This window comes from Myiozetetes cayanensis, unplaced genomic scaffold (genome assembly GCF_022539395.1).
Source record: "Myiozetetes cayanensis isolate MyiCay16 unplaced genomic scaffold, myiCay2020 scf9, whole genome shotgun sequence".
Taxonomy (NCBI): domain Eukaryota; kingdom Metazoa; phylum Chordata; class Aves; order Passeriformes; family Tyrannidae; genus Myiozetetes; species Myiozetetes cayanensis.
The window spans coordinates 38,345,496-38,364,478 of record NW_026088185.1 but is presented as its reverse complement, the minus strand read 5'-3'; the positions used below and the strand labels follow the sequence as shown (position 1 = coordinate 38,364,478).

At 49.6% G+C, this 18,983-nt stretch overlaps 2 protein-coding genes across 2 annotated transcripts in view; one reads left to right on the top strand and one right to left on the bottom strand.

Moving 5' to 3' along the window:
• Positions 1-18,983, bottom strand: part of UPP2 (uridine phosphorylase 2) — a 293,492-nt gene that overhangs the window by 85,039 nt on the left and 189,470 nt on the right. The window lies entirely within an intron of this gene.
• On the top strand, positions 5,498-18,970 carry ACVR1C (activin A receptor type 1C). The gene is made up of 8 exons (XM_050339689.1): positions 5,498-5,723; positions 9,749-9,994; positions 11,174-11,404; positions 11,509-11,676; positions 12,409-12,565; positions 12,910-13,034; positions 13,764-13,894; positions 14,605-18,970. Exons 1-8 carry the CDS (start codon positions 5,570-5,572, stop codon positions 14,728-14,730), a joined length of 1,338 nt encoding a protein of 445 aa, XP_050195646.1. The 5' UTR covers positions 5,498-5,569; the 3' UTR covers positions 14,731-18,970.

The window sequence follows — 18,983 nt, the reverse complement described above, 5'->3', positions numbered from 1 at the left end:
AGAGTGGCTCTGCCTGGTGGCAGCAGAGTTTGCCATGGTCAGAGTGGCTCTGCCTGGTGGCAGCAGAGTTTGCCATGGTCAGTTCCCAGCAGTTTGAGAGCAGGGACCTGTACCAGACCCACACCCACCCTGTGGCACCTTCACCAGCACCTGCTCCAGTTTTTGTCCTGGCTCCATCACCAGCAATGGGCTGGACAATGGAAAACATCCAACCCATAGTTTTTAGGGTCTCCTTTAGCCCCTTTGTTCAACAGTGGAACTTTTGCCACCTGGAACCCTCCTGAGAGTGAGGTGTCCAGTCAGTCAGGTCCAGGTGTGTGTCCTGAGGTGTGAGAACGTCCCTGCCCAGCAAAGGTGGCCTGGGGGCAGCTATGCCCTGGCACTGGGGTCTGCATCTGAGGAAGGGGACCCAGGCAGTGTGGAAAATCCACACTCATGTTAATTCCCAGATCTCTTATTTAGGAATAAAATGAAAGTGTATCTAGAAGGGCACAATACAGATGACTGTACAGAATGATCAAGGATGGAAATGTTCTGGATATTCAACCCTTCCTCCCATTACAGAATCACAGACTGGTTTGGGTTTGAAGGGAGCCTAAAGTCCATCTCATTCCAACCTTTCACTGGATCAGGTTGCTCCAAACTCCATCCAGGAAGACCATAAATTGCTGCAGGGCCATCTACATATTTGCTTTCTAATTTAATTTTTAACTGCTCTACTTTAGTTATGGTTGGTAGTGCTGGATTATGACTTAATGGAAGATTAATGCCCTGGTAATCTGTGTAGTAAAAGAGTGTTGGAAGGTAGAACCCTGTGTGGTTCATAAGAGAGAGAGGGTCTGGCTTTGCCCCTGCAGAGCTCTCGGTTCTTTCCATCAGCCCTGTGGATCAGTCACCTTTTGCCAGCTGTACACTCAGTTCTTTCCATGTAACTTTTGAGGGTGCACTTTGTCTGTCCACATGTTTTAATTGCTTGCTGCTTTCATGAAGCTGGAGTTTAAGCTCCTATTCTTCCATCTGCTGTTCACATGTAACACTCTTGTTCCTTAGCTGTCTAGTGGTTCTTGTAACTGAAGCTGACACGATAGAAAAGGGATGGAAGCACACAAACCCATCTTCTGTTGGCACCTTTGTGCTGGTTTGTTGGAACTGGGGCTGGTTCCATTCTTCCTGCTCTGTAAGCTCATTGTACAGTGTGTCTGTGTTTTCTGACAGTCACACTGAAAACTAAAAGGCAGAAAATGCTGCTTTTTAGGTAAGTCAGGCAGGTTATTTCCTGCTCTGAAGAGCAAGTCATGCTGTCCTTGATTCATGGTGGGGCTCATCCAAAAATCTGGTGTGTAGTCTCAGCTTCTATGGCAGTAAGAGCGGAAAAACCATCCTTGAAAACCCCTTATGTCTTAAAAATGCCAGACCCAGGGAACACCTGTTCCTGGGGTCTCTGTATCCAAAGTTGCTTTCCCTGTCTGTCTGCTGGTGTGGGAATCCTTCCCTGCCACCTTGGCTGGCTCTTGGTTTCTCCTGTTGTTTGTGGGGACCCGTGGAGTGGAGCTGCCCATGGGAAGGGATGTGGCCCCACACACCTCTGTCCTCCAGCCTGTCCCTGGCTGCAGTCCCTGTGGAAGGGAGCCCATGGTGTGCCCTGTCCTGCTCTGCCCTGGCCCTGCCTCGGCTCCACAGCCAGTCCTGGTGGGACAGCCGGCCCCTAGTCCTGCTGGGGATGCTGGGTTTTGGGGAGGGTCAGGACAAATTAATTAATGACTGCTGGAGAGTTCCATGCTCGCAGAACTGGCACCACTGGTGGCCAGGTTTGGCTGCCTGGCACAGCTCTCTGCAGTTGTGGAGTGTTTCAGTCATTCACTTTCTCCTAATTTCTTAACAGAGAATGGAATGTTTTAAGGGAATTGTTTATTTGAGTAAATAAAGGAGTTGTGTTCTTTACCAGATTAAAGAGTGACTTATTTTGAAACTTGAGGGGCACATTTTCATCCTGCCCCTTTGACCCTTTTCCTTTAGCTCCTTCACCTTATTCCACTCCCTGGTTTCCAGGATGGTGGGAGTCCCAGCTTTCCTCCTGTGACAGTGCATCACTGATGGCATTGCCAGGACTGTCCTTGGGAATGGGTGGGTTGTACAGGGACAATTTTTTCCAGTGGAGGAAGTTGTCATGAATAACCAGGAGCAGCACTGAGGTTTTCCTGGTAGAGCAGTACAGGTAAGGCACAAATTGTGGCGAGTGCTGTGTCCCTGAGAATGTCAGCAGGGATGGGGATACAGGCTTGGCAGAGCTGGAGCTGTTGTGCAGGGGCCTGAGGAGCTCCCTGTGGGGCACAGCTGGGGTGTGACACAGGGTGAGAGCTGATGGGGTTTGTCACCTCCCCCCGTTCAGCAGGATGGGGAGTGGGAAAAAAGCATGGATCTTCCCAAGGGCATGTTCACAGGGGCCCAGGCTCTGCTGGTTCCTCAGTGGTGAGTCAGCTGAAGCAGCACAGGTACAAGAAACACATCCTTTCATAGTATATTTTAAGATAATCTTTCTGCTCTATTAACAAAGGGTTCTGGAAGGACACAAATGTTCCTGGAAAGAGGGTCAGGGGTTTATGTGTGGTTTGGTATTTCTATCAATTTTTCTACATGAGAAGTCAGTCAGCAGCACAGGCAGGTATCTGGGTAACCCAGGGCTTCTGCTTTTATAGAATTACATTTGAAGTGGTCTGTGTAAATCTTCCGGGAAGAAAGCATCTCATCTTTCCCAAAACTCTGACTCTGATCCAGTCTCTGAATAAATTTAGCTACAGTTTTCCTGTTTGTTTGTGGGTTTTTTCCCTATGTGATGGCAGCATTTGGTGATGCAGAGCCTTACCATTCTGGCAGTGACTGTCTTGGCTTGGTCAGGGTGAGGATACAGAGCCCTTCAGCCATCCTTGTCTCTCCTCATGTCCACAAGGCTCAGAGGAACCACCCTGGAGGTGCTCAGGACATGCAGGGACAGTTTTGATCAGGTCTACTCTGAAGCAATCTGCAAAATACAGAATGATGGATAAATCTGTCAGATATCCATGGCGGATGACATCATAAAGATAATTTCAGATTTTATTTTTGGGCTGTGAGAAGGAGAGAAAAACAGCATAATGACGTGACAGAATCCTTGAAGACATTTGCAGCAATATCAGACTCCTTTCCTCAATGATGCTTTTATTTTGCAGTTTTGGTGATGATGTGTCTGTTTTCTTCCTGCTAGATCTCTAATTTATTTGGATCTGATGAGTCTTGCTCCTGGCAGCTCTTCTAGGAACAGGGTAATGTCTTTAAGGGAGATTCAGCTGCTGTGCTGGGGGTGATGGATGGTGCTCGTTCCCGTGCCAAGGGAGAGCTGAGGCAGCAGCTCCTGGCACACCCTCAGCAGGATAAACATGGACATATGGTGCCAAGGAAGTTTGTTGTGGGCCCGAGCTGAAGAGAAACACCACAAACTGTGATTTGAGAAGGGTGGCACAGGATGGGAGATTGTTGTAAAGAAAACAAAGAGTATCACAGAAACAGAAATCAGGTTCATGCTGATGTCTGTCAGGACTTCTGTGCTCCTCCAGGGACTCAGGGATCACAGAATCATGGAATGGTTTGGGTTGGAAAAGCCCTCTAAGATCATTGAGCACAGCCATTCCCCCAGCACTGCCAAGCTCACCACTAACTGGTGTTTCACTTTTCAAGTCTATGTTAAATGAAAGAAACCCTCGTTCCACACCCCCTCCAATCCCAAAGAAACAATGGATTTATGGCTAAAGCTACTCTCCTAAGTAGAGCAGGGTTCAGTCTGGCAGTCCCAGCTGACCCAGGAAGGGGTGCCTGGACAAGGAGCCTCCTGTCAGGAGGATGGGGAGGAAGGGTGGGTTGTTCTGTCTGGGGGTGCCAGGTGCTGTGTCTTGGTGATGCCTCAGCTCGGTGCTCTGACGTGGTGGGGTGGTGCTGGTGCAGGCGGGTGGCTGGGATGGTGCTGTGTTACTGGGAGTCAGCAACAGCTTCCTCACCAGAAGCTGTTGGTAATATTTAAGACTTGGTACATGATGACTGTGGCTGTGTCTGAATGCACAGATCAGAGCCTGTGCCAGTGTCTTTGTACTGAGCATTGTCTGAGGTGCTGTCTGGAGTGGTGAGAGCTGGGAACATAAACCCAAACCTCTGTCTCCCCACCTCAGCAAGAGGCAGCTTTCACGGGAACTGCTTTTTGTGGTGGTCAGTCTTCCCCACCAAGGGAGACAGATGATTACTATAAAACAGGATTAAAACACTTGTCATGTGTGAGTGCTGGGGACCTGTGCTGCTGGGGGTTTCCTGGGACTGACTTTCTCCTGCAGCCCAGGAGCCCGTTTGCTGGCATCAGTCCTGGCATGGCCCTGTGCCGGAGCTCCCACGGGGCGCTCGTGGTCAGACAACCGGCAGGACCGGCTGGCACAGCGGCCTCGGGGCTCTGCTGTCCTGGGGGTCTGCTGTTCCGGGGATCTGCTGTCCCGGGATCTGCTGTCCCAGGGATCTGCTGTCCCAGGATCTGCTGTCCTGGGGATCTGCTGTCCCATGGTCTGCTGTTCCGGGGATCTGCTGTTCCGGGGATCTGCTGTTCCGGGGATCTGCTGTCCCGGGATCTGCTGTCCCAGGGATCTGCTGTCCCGGGCTCTGCTGTCCTGGGGATCTGCTGTCCCAGGCTCTGCTGTCCCAGGCTCTGCTGTCCCAGGCTCTGCTGTCCCATGGTCTGCTGTCCCATGGTCTGCTGTCCCAGGCTCTGCTGTCCCAGGCTCTGCTGTCCCAGGCTCTGCTGTCCCGGGCTCTGCTGTCCCGGGGCTCTGCTGTCCCGGGGCTCTGCTGTCCTGGGGCTCTGCTGTCCTGGGGCTCTGCTGTCCTGGGGCTCTGCTGTCCTGGGGCTCTGCTGTCCCGGGGCTCTGCTGTCCCAGGATCTGCTGTCCCAGGATCTGCTGTCCCATGGTCTGCTGTCCCATAGTCTGCTGTCCCATGGTCTACTCTCCCGGGCTCTGCTGTTCCGGGGATCTGCTGTCCCAGGATCTGCTGTCCCAGGCTCTGCTGTCCCGGGATCTGCTGTCCCGGGATCTGCTGTCCCAGGCTCTGCTGTCCCGGGCTCTGCTGTCTCGGGATCTGCTGTCCCAGGCTCTGCTGTCCTGGGGTCTGCTGTCCCAGGCTCTGCTGTCCCAGGCTCTGCTGTCCCAGGCTCTGCTGTCCCAGGCTCTGCTATCCCGGGGCTGTGCTGTCCCAGGCTCTGCTGTCCCATGGTCTACTCTCCCGGGCTCTGCTGTCCCATGGTCTACTCTCCCGGGCTCTGCTGTCCCATGGTCTACTCTCCCGGGCTCTGCTGTCCCATGGTCTACTCTCCCGGGCTCTGCTGTCCCAGGCTCTGCTGTCCCAGGCTCTGCTGTCCCAGGCTCTGCTGTCCCGGGCTCTGCTGTCCCAGGGTCCTCTCCCAAGCGCTGTCCCCTGTTTTGCAGGCCTGCAGTGCGTGTGCCAGCTGTGTGAACACACCAACTTCACCTGCCAGACGGAGGGCGCGTGCTGGGCCTCGGTCATGCTGACCAACGGGCGCGAGGAGGTGGTCAAGTCCTGCGTCTCCCTCCCGGAGCTGAATGCCCAGGTCTTCTGCCACAGCTCCAAGAACGTCACCAAGACCGAGTGCTGCTACACCGACTTCTGCAACAACATCACCCTGCGCCTGCCCCTCGGTGAGTGCTGTGTGAGCGCTGCTGTCGCACCTGGGGGTGGGAAATGCTGTGCAGGGGACGCAGCCACGGCAGCCAGCCCGGGGGGGCTTTACAGGCTGGCTGCAAAACAGCAGCTGGTTTTGTCCCAGCTTGTTTCAGACAGGAAAATCTGAACTGCAGCTCTGGGGCAGAGGGAATTTCTTGTGTCTTGTAAAGGTCTCCACACACTGCCTTTGGGTCCCATGAGCACTAAACATGAACATGCAAGGAAGATGTGAAGGTGTGCTCTCAGGCACACGGTGGGGTTCTTGGTCTGTCCCTTGCAGGGCCAGGATTTGGACTCAGTGATCCTTGTGTGTGCCTTCCAACCCAGAATGTTCTGTGATTCCATGACTCTGTGATTCTAAGAAGTGTCTGAAGAGCACTTGTAACCTCACAAGTTTTATGGGCTGGTGTATCTTCAGGGAGTTTGTGACCTGGAGTTAGGCTGGATGTTGGAAAGATGGTACCTGAGGCACTGGTGAATTAGCAATTGTGAGGAGCCAGAAGCTATTATCTGGGGTCTTGCAAGGGAGTAACAGAGCCTCTGCCCTGCCTGAGACCTTCCAGCCTCCAACATCTCCACACACAGTGGAAAATGTGCAGTGTGTGAGTCTGCCAGGTTCAAAGTTGTGTAATGAAGTTGTTAATTCAGTGCTTTTTAAAAATAAATTTAATATTTTTGACTCTTCTTTGCAAGATTTGTGTTTAATCCAGGCTTTTTCAAAAAACCTGTAAAATATACTGCTTTATCAGTGGACACCTTTTTATACTTACACCAGTGAGAGATGTTACAGGTAAAAATGTGCAAATTAGTACATAATTTACAATTATAGCTTTAATTCAAGCTGCTGTTGTATAGTTCTGACTGGAATTTGAAAGGCTGTTGCTATGTCATATAAACAGAGGAGGGCAAACCACAGGCAAGCCTCGGGCACTGTCACCTCTTGCTGAACCCTGGTACTCACCCTCACCTGTCCTGTGGGGTAGGAATAAGGACTATTTAAGTGTTTTTCTTTCAGCTGACCACAGAAGGGACACCCTAGTTGTGGTTATGCTCTAGAAATAAAGCACCATGCTGGTTTTTTTCCAAGCTGGGATGCTGGTATCTTGGGTTAAAGCTGCTATTTCTAGAGGAGCAGTGGAGGCACATCTGTCATCCCAGCACTTGAGCTGGCAGTTACAAAACTAGAGGGTTTGCATTTCAGTACCCCCTAAAAAATGACTGACTTCTTACCCTGAGCCCTTTGCTCTAAACATCAGGGGGAACTCATGTCAGTCAGAAATGTAACAGTGCCAATGTGGTTTGTGTGCCCCTCTCTCTCTTTTTCCATAACTATCTCTTTCTCTCTCTCTCTCTCTGTCTCTCTCTCCCCCTCTGTCTCTATATTTTTCTATATCAAACTTCTTATAAATTTATCTATTTCTTTGTATATATAGCTCTCTTTAGGTGTATATATGTATTATATATCTTCCTGCCAACCTGCCTGTCTCCATTATGCAGATTCTAGTTTGAAAGTAGAGCATGTGGGCATAGAAAACTTGCCTTTAGGCAGGAGTGACTCTCCTGGAGGAGGGGAAGCCCTGGGAAGGTCCAGTGTGGTGCCCATCATCCAGGCGAGGCAGGAACTTTGTGCCCTGCTGGGACACAAACCTGTCCTGCAGCTCTTCCACAGGCTTGGAGCAACCTGGACTAGTGGAAGATGTCCCTGCCCATGGCAGGGGTTTGGGACCAGGTGGGCTTTAAGGTCCTTTCCAACCCAAACCACTCTGGGATTCTGTGCCTGTGGGTCATTACCAAAGGTTTTTGTTGTAAAGGTGCCAGGAGTGCCTGGAAAACAGTGAGAGGACCCGCAGGGTGAGGATCTCTGGGGGCAGAGGGCAGTGTGGGTGCTTTGGTGCCTGTGCCTGAATTCCCGTGGCAGAGCTGCAGGTGGCAATGCCCAGTCAGAGCAGTCTCTGGTTGGTGCCCTGGAGGACAGGAACTGGCTGTTCATTTGAGTTGGTTTTTTTGTTTGTTTGTTCTTTGTTTGGTTGGTTTTTGTCTGTTTGTTTTTACAGTGTCTGAAAGTACATACCTTTAAGGACAGACTCAACCTGGATCTCTGCTTTTTATATCCTCCTTCTTGTGAGCAGGGAATTCACTGCAGTATTTTGCATTAGCAGGAGAAAGTTTCAAAGTGCAGGATGCATTTACTGTAATTGTTTTGTTTTTTAATTGAATTTCTTTTTGGGCTTCTAGTGGTTTAACAGGGATATTTTCTGCCCCAGCTCAAGGTGAGCTTCCCCTGTCAGTGGGATGTCACAGCAGGACTGAGAAAATGCTCTGTGTGCTGCTGCCTTGAGGGACCTCCCTTTGATAAACCATCCCTTGCACATCCCTCACTCTTGTTTTCTCTGCAGAACTCAGTGTGGAACAGGCTGGTTTGAGCAGCTGAGGGTCAGATCCAGAGGCTCTTTCAGTTGTAGACTTGTGTCTCACAGGATTTTCAGGCCACATTTAAGATGTGGGAGACAGAGCTTGTGATCTCTGCCCCTGCTCCACTGTGAGTGGTGTCTGTAGTCACAGTGGAAGCTGGAGAAACTTAATTTTAGACTCTAGCCCAAATTGTGTGTTTTTGAAATGGTTTAAAAGTATTCTGTAGAGCTGACTAGAGCCCCCTATTAATGCAAGACATTTTCTAACTGCCTTGGAAAGAACATGTAATTTGCTCCCTGAGTAGCCTAGAATCTTGCACACACAGAGCTCAGAGCTTTTGGAAACCTTACAGTGCTCATTATGAGTCAAAAGCAAATGGCTGTGTGTGAGAATGTCTTTTCCATTGGAGGAAAAAAAAAATCCATCCTTTTTCTTACTTTTTTACTGCCTACAAGTACTGTTTTGTTTACACAACTTGGACCATAACTACTCCACGTTGTTGAAATTGCTGAGTACTGCCAGATGTGCTGCCTTTGGTTCACACATGGCAACGTGTGTCAGCTTCTGTTCTTGGTTAGCCAGTCAATGAACAGGACATTCAAAATAGGATTGCAAAATGGGGTTAATGGTGTTGTTTTACTGGGTTTGGGTGGTCCTGAGGGATTGTTTGATTTCCCCAAGAGTCTGACCTTGCCCAGCTGCTGTGGATGTCACCATGCTGGTGTGGCCTTTAATGGCACCCTGGGCGTGGTGTGTGTGTTGTGTTCGTGGTGTTTGTCACTCCCCTGTGTGGTTTGAGCTGTGGGAGCCCCTCAGCCCCTGAGGGGTGTGTGCAGAACACCAGATGTGCTGGCCATGGGACACCTGGTGCATGGGGTCAGGGTTGAGGATGGCCCTGACTATAACACAGGAGTCACAGTGCTGGTTTTTGAGGTATTTCTTCTGGAAAGAGTGCTGCTCTGGAGTGGAGGGAGCTGCAGAAAGGAGGGAAGAGAAGGAAGGAGCTGGAAAGGCTGGGAGGGATGCAGGGCTGTGGTGACCACACGCTGTGAGAAGGGGCAGCCTCACAGCCCATGCTAAAGAAGTGGGAGGACTCTCCAGCCAAGGAGACAAGGGCTGTGGCCAAGGCTCCCAGCAGGAGCAGGAGACCAGGAGCTGCAGGTGTGGGATGTTCCTGCAGGCTCTCTCCCACTGCTGGTGTTTGACATCTGGCACCCACTGTTCCTGCTGGAGCTGACGGCCAGGCTGGCAGGGCAGGTATTTTCCAGTGGGAATGCTGGTCACTGTGCTGGCAGAAGGGACCATTTACTGCTCCAGTCTGGGGCATTGAGCCCATGGGCCAGCTGTGTGCTGCTGAGAGTGTCCTCTGGTGTCCCCTGAGGGATGGGATGGGATGGGATGATCTGAGGCGGTGGTGCTGGGTGGCATCAAGAGACCAAGCTTCCCGCACAGAGAGTGTGTGGGGAAAGACTCCATGTGGTACAGGAGTGGGGTCTGTGTTGTGGCCAGGAGCAGTCCCTGAACCTCGCCCCGCTGTCCCCCCGCAGCCCTTCACTCACGCTCTTCTCCCCCGCTCGTGTTCCCACAGCGTCCGAGTCCCCCGGCAGGGCTGGCAGGCCGGCGGTGCTGGCGGTGACGGTGGCGGTGCCGGTGTGTGTGCTGGTGCTGCTGGCGGTGCTGGCCGCCTGCTCCTCCCGGGGCCGCCGGCGCTGCGCCCGCCGCGGCCGCAAAGCGCCCACCGTGGAGGATCCCCTGGCCGAGGCCAACCTGGGCAGCTCCGGCAAGACCCTCAGGGACCTCATCTACGACATGACCACCTCCGGCTCCGGCTCCGGTACGTGGGGTGCCCTGCACGCCAAGGGCGGGCAGATGCTGTGGCCACCCCTCCCAGCAGTGACGGCACTTTGTGTGCTCTTCTGTCCAATTGCAAAAGTTCTGCTCTTGGTTGGAATGGAAGAGTTAAAAGAGTGAGCTCAGAAATCAGATTCAAGCGTGAAAGCAAATGCTGCTGGCTGATAAGGAGAGGTCCTAAACTCACCTGAGTCAGGATACTGCTTCTGAAATTTTTAGTGTTCTATTGGAAAATAGCATTACCCAATATTCTTTTTTGAGCAGAATGCCCACATTTTTCCTGTTTCTGATAACCAGTCTACTGTGATGCCTCCATTGCAATGGAGAAGTTGTTAAACCAAAGAAACACAAATATGAGGTGGAATTAATATATTTTAGCTCATCTGGCCAATGGCACATCTGGGGTGTACAACACAGCTTTCCCTAACTACAGCTTTTATTGAAAAATATGTAGACTGTGCTTGCTTTTATTTATAAGTGAAAAATGTAGGAATGGTGCCTAACTTAGTTGACTTTATTTCCATGAGCTGCATACCTCTGAGGATTAACTTGTTGTTCTTCCCTAATGCTTTTTCACAACTATAATGAGCAGACTTTGGCTTTATGTACCCTGAAGTTTTAACTCTTCCCAGCCATCCCTGAGCCAGGAATAGGCCTGGACTTGTGATGATCCAGAGCCCCGTGAAGTGGGGCAATTTGGTCTGATTTCAGCCAAAATCAAGGTTGTCTTGATTTAAAAAAAAAAAAATTAATAATTATTTTAAGTCCCCAGAAAACACAGAATCAAACCAAAGAAGGTAGAGGTTATGGCTTGCAAAGGACAGTGGAGCTGCTATGATGATTTATCACTGTTTTTGAAAATATCAGTCAGAGCAGAGCAACTAATTGATTGTAGGACAGCTGCAATTCCTATCAAACCAAATTGAATATCTCAGGCCTAGTTTTTAATTTTTATTGGGGCTTTTAAATGTTTTTTAAATATATGGACACTGAAAAGTAATATCTAAAAGGCTGATTTGGGGAGATATTGTGGGGAAAGGATTTTCCCCTGGCAGGCTTGGAAAACAAAGCCATGAATGCAGCTCACTGGTAAAGGGCAGTGCTGGGGTTTGAAGATCACAGTGGAGCTATTTCCCAAGTACCTGTCTCTCCTTTCAACTAGGTTTGCCTCTGCTGGTCCAGAGAACCATCGCCAGGACGATTGTCCTGCAGGAAATCGTAGGAAAAGGCCGCTTTGGCGAAGTCTGGCGCGGGAAATGGTGCGGGGAGGATGTGGCTGTGAAAATCTTCTCCTCCAGAGACGAGCGGTCCTGGTTCCGGGAGGCAGAGATTTACCAGACGGTTATGCTGAGGCACGAGAACATCCTGGGCTTCATCGCTGCCGACAACAAGGGTACGGGGCGGGCGCGGCGTCGGGGGCTCCGTCCTCTCACAGGGCTTTTCCAGGGAAGGCTTTGGCCACACAGCATTTTTAATGATGGTGCTTCCTCCGGGCAGATAACGGCACGTGGACTCAGCTCTGGCTTGTCTCCGAGTACCACGAGCAGGGGTCCCTGTTCGACTACCTGAACAGGGGCACGGTGACGGTGGAGGGCATGGTCAGGCTGGCGCTGTCGGTGGCCAGTGGCCTGGCCCACCTCCACATGGAGATCGTTGGCACACAAGGCAAGTGTTTCCCTCCCACTCATCCTTCCGGTATTTTAAGGTGCCTCAGTGTTGTTTGCAAAAGCATTTATGGGTGACGTGGAATCGTGAAGCGCTTTCCAAACTGTTAACACCAAGAGGAATGGTGTGTGAGCGCTGCAGGGGAACAGGGATGTCACCTTCCCACTTCTGCTGCCTGCACCTCATCCACGGCTTTAAGTGGATGCCTGTGGGAGCAGCTGTGCCAAAGAGAAGTGAGCTCTAATGAAGGAAAAATTAGGAAAAGCTTCCCCAGAAGGGCTGTTCAGCTCTGGCACAGCTGCCCAGGGAGGTGGTGGGTCAGCATCCCTGGAGGGATTGAAAAGCATTGTAGATGTGGCACCTGGGGACATGGGTTAGTGGTGGCTTTGGCAGTGCTGTGGGAACAGATGGCCTCAATCACCTTAGAGAGTTTTTCCAACCCAAGCCATTCCATGATTCTGTAATTTTATAAATTAATTTGAAGGGTGAACTTCCAGTTTCTTTTTTTGTGTTTTATTCCTGAAACACAGGTATTGAAACAAAAATGCCATCAAAGTTTTCTTTTGAAGTTGACAGCATTTAGCAGAGCTTTGCTCGCTCAAAATAGGCTTCAGTGTTTCTACAGGGAATAGTAACAAAATTGAATAAAACTGTTTCCACATCCTTGCTCATTATATTAAGTTCCACACTGTTCTTATCAAAATTGGAGGCGGTTTCTCTCCCTGTGAACAGGGAAGCCAGCGATTGCACACCGAGACCTGAAATCCAAGAACATCCTGGTGAAGAGGAACGAGACCTGCGCCATCGCTGACCTGGGCCTGGCGGTGAAGCACGACTCGGTGCTGAACACCATCGACATCCCCCAGAACCCCCGCGTGGGCACCAGGAGGTGGGTCTGCCAGCCCCTAGACGGGCTCACTCTCTGGGGATGGCTCCTCCCAGCCCTCCCCTCCATCAGTGATGTCCCCTGCACTTTTGGTATCGGCTGGGGGTCCCGCAGACCCTCCACGCCCGCTGGGTGGGAGCGGGAGGTGATTGCTGTTCCCATGGAATGGAACTCCCTGTCCCGCTTGGGATGCGGCTCTGGCACGGACACTGTATGTTGGTCACTCCACAGGCTCTGGGCCTGGTCAGGGCATGGCTCCAGTGCCAGGAGGGGTCACCTGGCCCTGGCACATGGTAGGGCAACCGTGGCCTTCTGTAGGAACCAACCTGCCCCCGTGTGCTCCACAGGTACATGGCTCCCGAGATCCTGGACGACACTATGAACATGAGCATCTTCGAGTCCTTCAAACGAGCAGACATTTACTCCCTGGGGCTGGTGTACTGGGAGATAGCCCGCAGGTGCTCCATTGGAGGTGAGCTGCCTTTTCATACAATCACAGAATGCCAGGTTGGTTTGGGTTGGAGGGGACCTTAAACTCATCTTGTTCCATCCCCTGCCACCTGCAGGGACACCTTCCACCAGCCCAGGTTGCTCCAAGCCCCGTCCAACCTGGCCTTGGACACTTCCAGGGGTCCAGGGGCAGCCACAGCTTCTCTGTCCAACCTGTGCCAGGGCCTCACCACCCTCCTAGCCAGCAATTCCTTCCCAATATCCCATCTCAACCAGCTTGAACACATTCCCCCTTGTACTGTCCCTCCATGCCTTGTCCCCAGTCCCCCTCCAGCTCTCCTGGAGCCCCTTTAGGCCCTGCAAGGGTCTCTCAGGTGTCCCTGGAGCCTTCTCTTCTCCAGGTGAGCCCCCCAGCTCTCCCAGCCTGGCTCCAGAGCAGAGGGGCTCCAGTCCTGGAGCATCTCCGTGGCCTCCTCTGGACAATCTCCAGCAGCTCCACATCCCTCCTGTGCTGGGGACCCCAGTGCTGGCTGTAGCTCATTTTGTGATCCTCACCACTTCTGTCTTCAGTAAAACCAAGCACTCCTGGTTACTGCAGCAGTAAGTGGGGACAGAAAATGTCACGGAGCTGTTGTTCAAGGTGGCCCCAAAAGGTCCTCTGTTCTCTCTCACTGCTTGTAGAAACAATTAGAGTTAGTTGTGAAGCAGGTACTTTGTATTTTGTGTTACTTCCCCAATAAATGTTCCCTAGGAATCACTGAGGAATACCAGTTGCCTTACTACGATGTTGTGCCTTCTGATCCTTCAATAGAAGACATGAGAAGGGTTGTCTGTGAGCAGAAGCTCAGACCGAATATTCCAAACCAGTGGCAAAGCTGTGAGGTAAAACCAGTTTTCTGTGTTTTTCTTTTTTTTCAGTTTAATTTAGTTAGTTTATTTATTATTATTAGTTTAGTTTCTAGTTAATTTTTTCTAGTTTTATTTTATTATTTATATTTTTGAATTTAAATTAAAGCAGAATTTTTCAGTGAGAAACAGGGTACTTGGTGCTCATCCTCTCTTGAATTTAGATGTTTCAGATGTGTAGCTGTCCTTCAGCTCTCAGGTCAGCTCTTTGCACCAAGTGCTCAACTCTCTTAAATGTGGATCTTAAGTAATGCTGCTGCAGTTGTGTCACTGTTTCAGAGAGCTGCACTTTATTTTCCTGTAAGGCACTTGCAAAACAGAGAGCAGGAGATGCTGGTTGTGCTCCTGACCTGTTGTTTGCTCCCATGTCTACAACTGCCTGGGCAGGGGCAGAGGAGGGGCAGGACTGAGCTCTGCTCTGGGTGGCAGGGACAACCCCCAGGGAATGGCTGGAGCTGTGTCAGGGCAGGCTCAGGGTGGATCTCAGTGAAAGGTTCTTCCCCCAGAGGGTGGTTGGCACTGAACAGGCTCCCCAGGGCAGTGGGCACAGCCCCAAGGCTGCCAGAGCTGCAGGAGGGTTTGGAGGATGCTCTGGGGCACAGGGGGTGAGTGCTGGGGATGCCTGTGCTGAGTGGATGATCCTGGTGTGTCCCTCCCGACGGCCGGTGTGGTTGTTGTGTGTGCAGGCGCTGCGGGTGATGGGCCGGCTGATGCGGGAGTGCTGGCACGCCAGCGGCGCCGCGCGCCTCACCGCCCTGCGCGTCAAGAAAACCGTCTCGCAGCTCTGCCTGCAGGAGGACTCCAAGGCCTGACCGGCCTCCCTGCGTCAGGAGACGGGAAGGGATTCTGCTCTTCATCTTTCCACGTGTGATAGTATTTTCATTTCTGGTCTACCTCAGGTAACGTGGTTCAGTGTTGCAGTGCCCGCAGCAGAGCACTGACCTCGGGCGTCGTGTTCAGCTGTGGAAAGAGGCAGCTTGGGACTCAAAGGTCGGGTTTGGTGCAGCAAGGCTGTGACTTGCTTTGGTGTTGTGAGTAAATTGGACACCAGGCGAATGCAGGAAGGAGCTTAAAGCATCACAGCAGTGTAAAAATACTCTTTGCTGTTGCACTTTTCATCCTCCTCAGACCCCAAATGTCCTGGAAATGTCTGGTGTTGGTTAAAGCTGTTTGCAAAAAAAACCCTCATGTTCTGTCCTCGAACCGAGTAAAAGACCAAATTTAGCCCAGCTTTTCACCTATTTTTATGCAAGAGTCTGAAAAGGGGCTATCAGTAAATGCATTTTGAATTACTATATTTATTATTACCTAAGCAATTAAAAGAGATGGAAATTCCACTAAGGGTGTACCTTATGAACAAAACCATTGAGTCAGTTCTCTATTAACATTTATATTTATTGTCTCAGTTTCACACACAATATTATGGTTAGGGTTTCCGTTGTTTTACTCTGTTTATTTGTTTGTTGAACAGATCAACCAAGGGATAACTTTTCTTTCTAACAGTTTGTAGAAAAAATAATAGAGGCAATACTTTCCATTAGTTACATAGGGGTAAAGTGGGAGAAATTCTACCTAACCAGAGAAAATATTTATTTTTAACAAAATCTTGCTAATCACTGGTAATATTTTTTTAGTGCCTTTTGATGTATTGGGGGAGGCTTTAACAAAAACCAATAAAGCCTTTTCAGAGGTTTCTTATGGAATTCTGTAACACAGCCAGGCTGGTGACGAGTATTAGCATCTCTGATCATGTTTCCACAATACCACACCCATCAAAGTGAGGTGTTGTATCAGAATTCACTGATGTTCTGGCATTTTGTGAACTGATCCTTCTCCCCCACTGCATGGCCCACATATTTGAATATAGTATTCTAATATTTTTAATAACCAAAATTATACATTTCATAACCATAAGGTTCTTTAAATCTTTAAATCCAACTGGTCCATGGAAATTAAGCCCAAAGATATAGCCCAAAGAATAGCAAAGCTCTGCAAAAATCTGGTGTGGTCCACGCAGCTCCCTGGCAGTCAACTGTTGGCTGATCACAGTGTGTCAGATCAGTCTTTGGTGTAAAATCTCTTGAATTGGAACTGTTGCAGGGAAAAACAGGGTAAACTTTTACTGAGTGGGGTGGTCTGTAGTATCAGCACTCTGGGTTTCTTCCTGACACACATCTCCAGGACATTTTGGATACTTTATGGCTGTTAATTGCCCATAAATAGGCTCTGATGCAATTTATGTGTTTGCACAGGTGCTTGTGTTAAATTATGCAGGTCTTTCTGTGGTCTGGAGCTGAGCAGTGGAGAATATTTCCCTTAAATTGCTGGTAGACTTTTCTCCAGTGTGGTTTCTGAGGTATAATCAAAGGTGTCTCAGAGATTTGGGCCAGATTGGATGGGGCTTGGAGCAACCTGGTCTGGTGGAAGGTGTCCCTGCCCATGGCAGGGAAGGGAACAAGATAGGCTTTAAGGTCGCTTCCAACCCAAGGCATCCTGTGATTTAATTCTTATGTGATTCAACTACGTGAACTACCCCGTAGAGCTCAGTGGATGTGACCTTCTAGGCTGCTTGAGGAGTAATTTTAGCATGATCCAAAGCATGATGCTGACTTGGGTATCAAAAAATTTGCAAACCTAAGATCCAGCATTTGTTCTTGTAGAGCATAAGTTGAAAAAAATTCCCTATCTTAAAGGGGAAAAATCGAAGATACTTTTTTTTTTTTTTTAAAGTAGGAAAAGGGTTTCAGTTTTCAGTTGCCATTCTGGCATCTCTGAAGATTGTTGATCAGCCCTGCCATTTGAACAAGACCCTTTTGGTGCCCAGCTGGGAGGTGTGGGGGGAGGATTCTCAGGCTCAGCTCCCTTGCACATGTCAGAGCTCCAGCCCCAGGAATACTTTAACCCTTCCCCTGCACATATCTCGAGGTATCTGATGTTATGGTCTGTTTGTCCTGGAGTTTCACCTAGCTCAGTATTTTTGCACTGGTTTTCTTTTTTCTTTTGTTGTTGAGACTAGAGTTAAAACATAACTGAGCCAAGGGCTGATGATGTTGTATTGAGCTCTGAAATGTTTGCAAACTCTACACTCCTTTAAAGAAACCCCAAAGAACCATTGTTTTAGTGGCCTTTCCCCTCCATGTGAATTTGTCCAGTTCTAATTTAAGCACAGGTTATGCCAAGACACTTCTGTGTAGTTTAGGGAGGCTTAGGTTTCCTCTGAGGTTACAATGTACCTGCTAATCTTCACAAGTTCTTAAACTCATAAAAATTTTCAAGGTCAAGGATGCTCAAACCCATCACTACATTCAGCCTCTCCTAATTGATGCTTCTATTTGGGAGGAGTTACTAATATTTTATACTTCGCTTCTAATAACAACCTAAAGCTTAATGCAGGGATTATGGACTGAAAGGGAAAGTTAATTAATGTTTCCTCTAGCACCAAATTTTTCTGTGTTTCCTGAGCTGCTGCCCCCAAACAGCCCTTGAGAAATTCAGGCTGTAATCTCCTCTGCACTTTGGTACTTTTATTATTTGCACTTAACCAAGGTCATTCCCTCATGTAACCCTATAATGAACCCTACAAGAGTTTAGTCATTGCTAAGCCATTTCTTTTCTTGGTAATAAATTCAGGAATTATGGATAGATTTATTTAGAAATATGTCCAGTCCCTACAACAGGTCTGAACTTTGAGCAGGGCACGTTCTTCTCTCGGTCCCCGTCTGCCCAGAGCTCCTGTGCCCCTGGAGGCTCTCCCAGCTCACCCTCACTCATGGGAAGGAGGGGTTTGGGTTTCATCCCTTGCGTGGGGATGGTACTGTGTGAACTGCCTCACCATTTCGGGTGTGGCCCGGGGTGCTGCTGGGACAGGTGGTGTTTCTGCAGGGCTCCCACCGCAGGGATGTCACTGGGACCGGAGGCTCTGCTGCGTCCTGCGGGTTCACAGGCAGGGAGGAACAGGCTCATTTTTGTGTTCCTGAAGGTTATGGCTCAACCCCCCCTGTTTGGTTTGGTGGGGGTCTGTCAGGCTGTCCTTGGGCTGTCCTTGAGGTGTCCCTGGGGAGTCCTGGGTGCCCCCAGCAGCACCAAGAGCGAGTCCCCTCCTGTGCCCTCAGCTGTCTGTGATTCCAGGGATCATCCCCACGGGCTGTGGGACCCCAATCCCCCGAAAGCTTTTAGGGAAGGGCATCCAAGTTCTACTCTAACAGGCAGAACAATTTATGAATGTACAGGGAATAAGACTGAGGTACAATATATTTCTGCAGAATATAAGAAATGTGCAATAAGTTGTAGCTTACACTGAACGTATTTTTGGATGAATGGACTAGATGTATTTTGAATGTAGCTATGATGTTTGTGTCTAAACCTGCTGTTGTTCACAGTTCCTAAAGAGAAACGTGTCATATTTTGTCAATCTACAAACCACTTCCTGAGTTGTCTGTTTTTAAAAGAAGCATTAATATTTTACTGGAACATTGTAATATTTCTGAAATAAGTATAGTGGTGCAGTGCTCAACCCTCGTCTTGTGAAATACATGATCTGTGTACACTGCAGAGTTATTTTTAAAACTATTGCTAAAGTTATTGCTCGATATTGCAGCTGCCTGGATGTAAATAATGGTTTAGCTGTTGTATTTTGTATGCGGATTTTTCACCCCACATACTTTGGGGAAGATGTGGCTGTTTTAATAAATTCAGTGTACTCTGCCCTGGTGTTCCTGTGAAGTGTAAAATTGTTTTTATTTTTTAAAATTTTTAAAATTGCTTTTTTAATTTTTTTTTTCTTTCTTAAAAAGACCACTGTGTTATAGCAATTGCTTGTGAATTCTTGCTCTTTGGTCCCTGCGCATCTCCAGGAAGGTGGCATCGCCACGGTGCCGGCTGTGCAGGTTTGGTTGTGGCCAGGCAGTCGGGACTCTGGAGCGGATCCCGATGGAACAGCAGCAGCCGGTGGCTCATCGGTGAATATCGGCTGCCATCCCCTGGCCACCGCCGCGCCGGGTGGGCGTCTGTCGCATGGGAGAGCAGTGCTGCGCTTCCCGCAGCCTGAGAAATTCCTGTTTCCCAG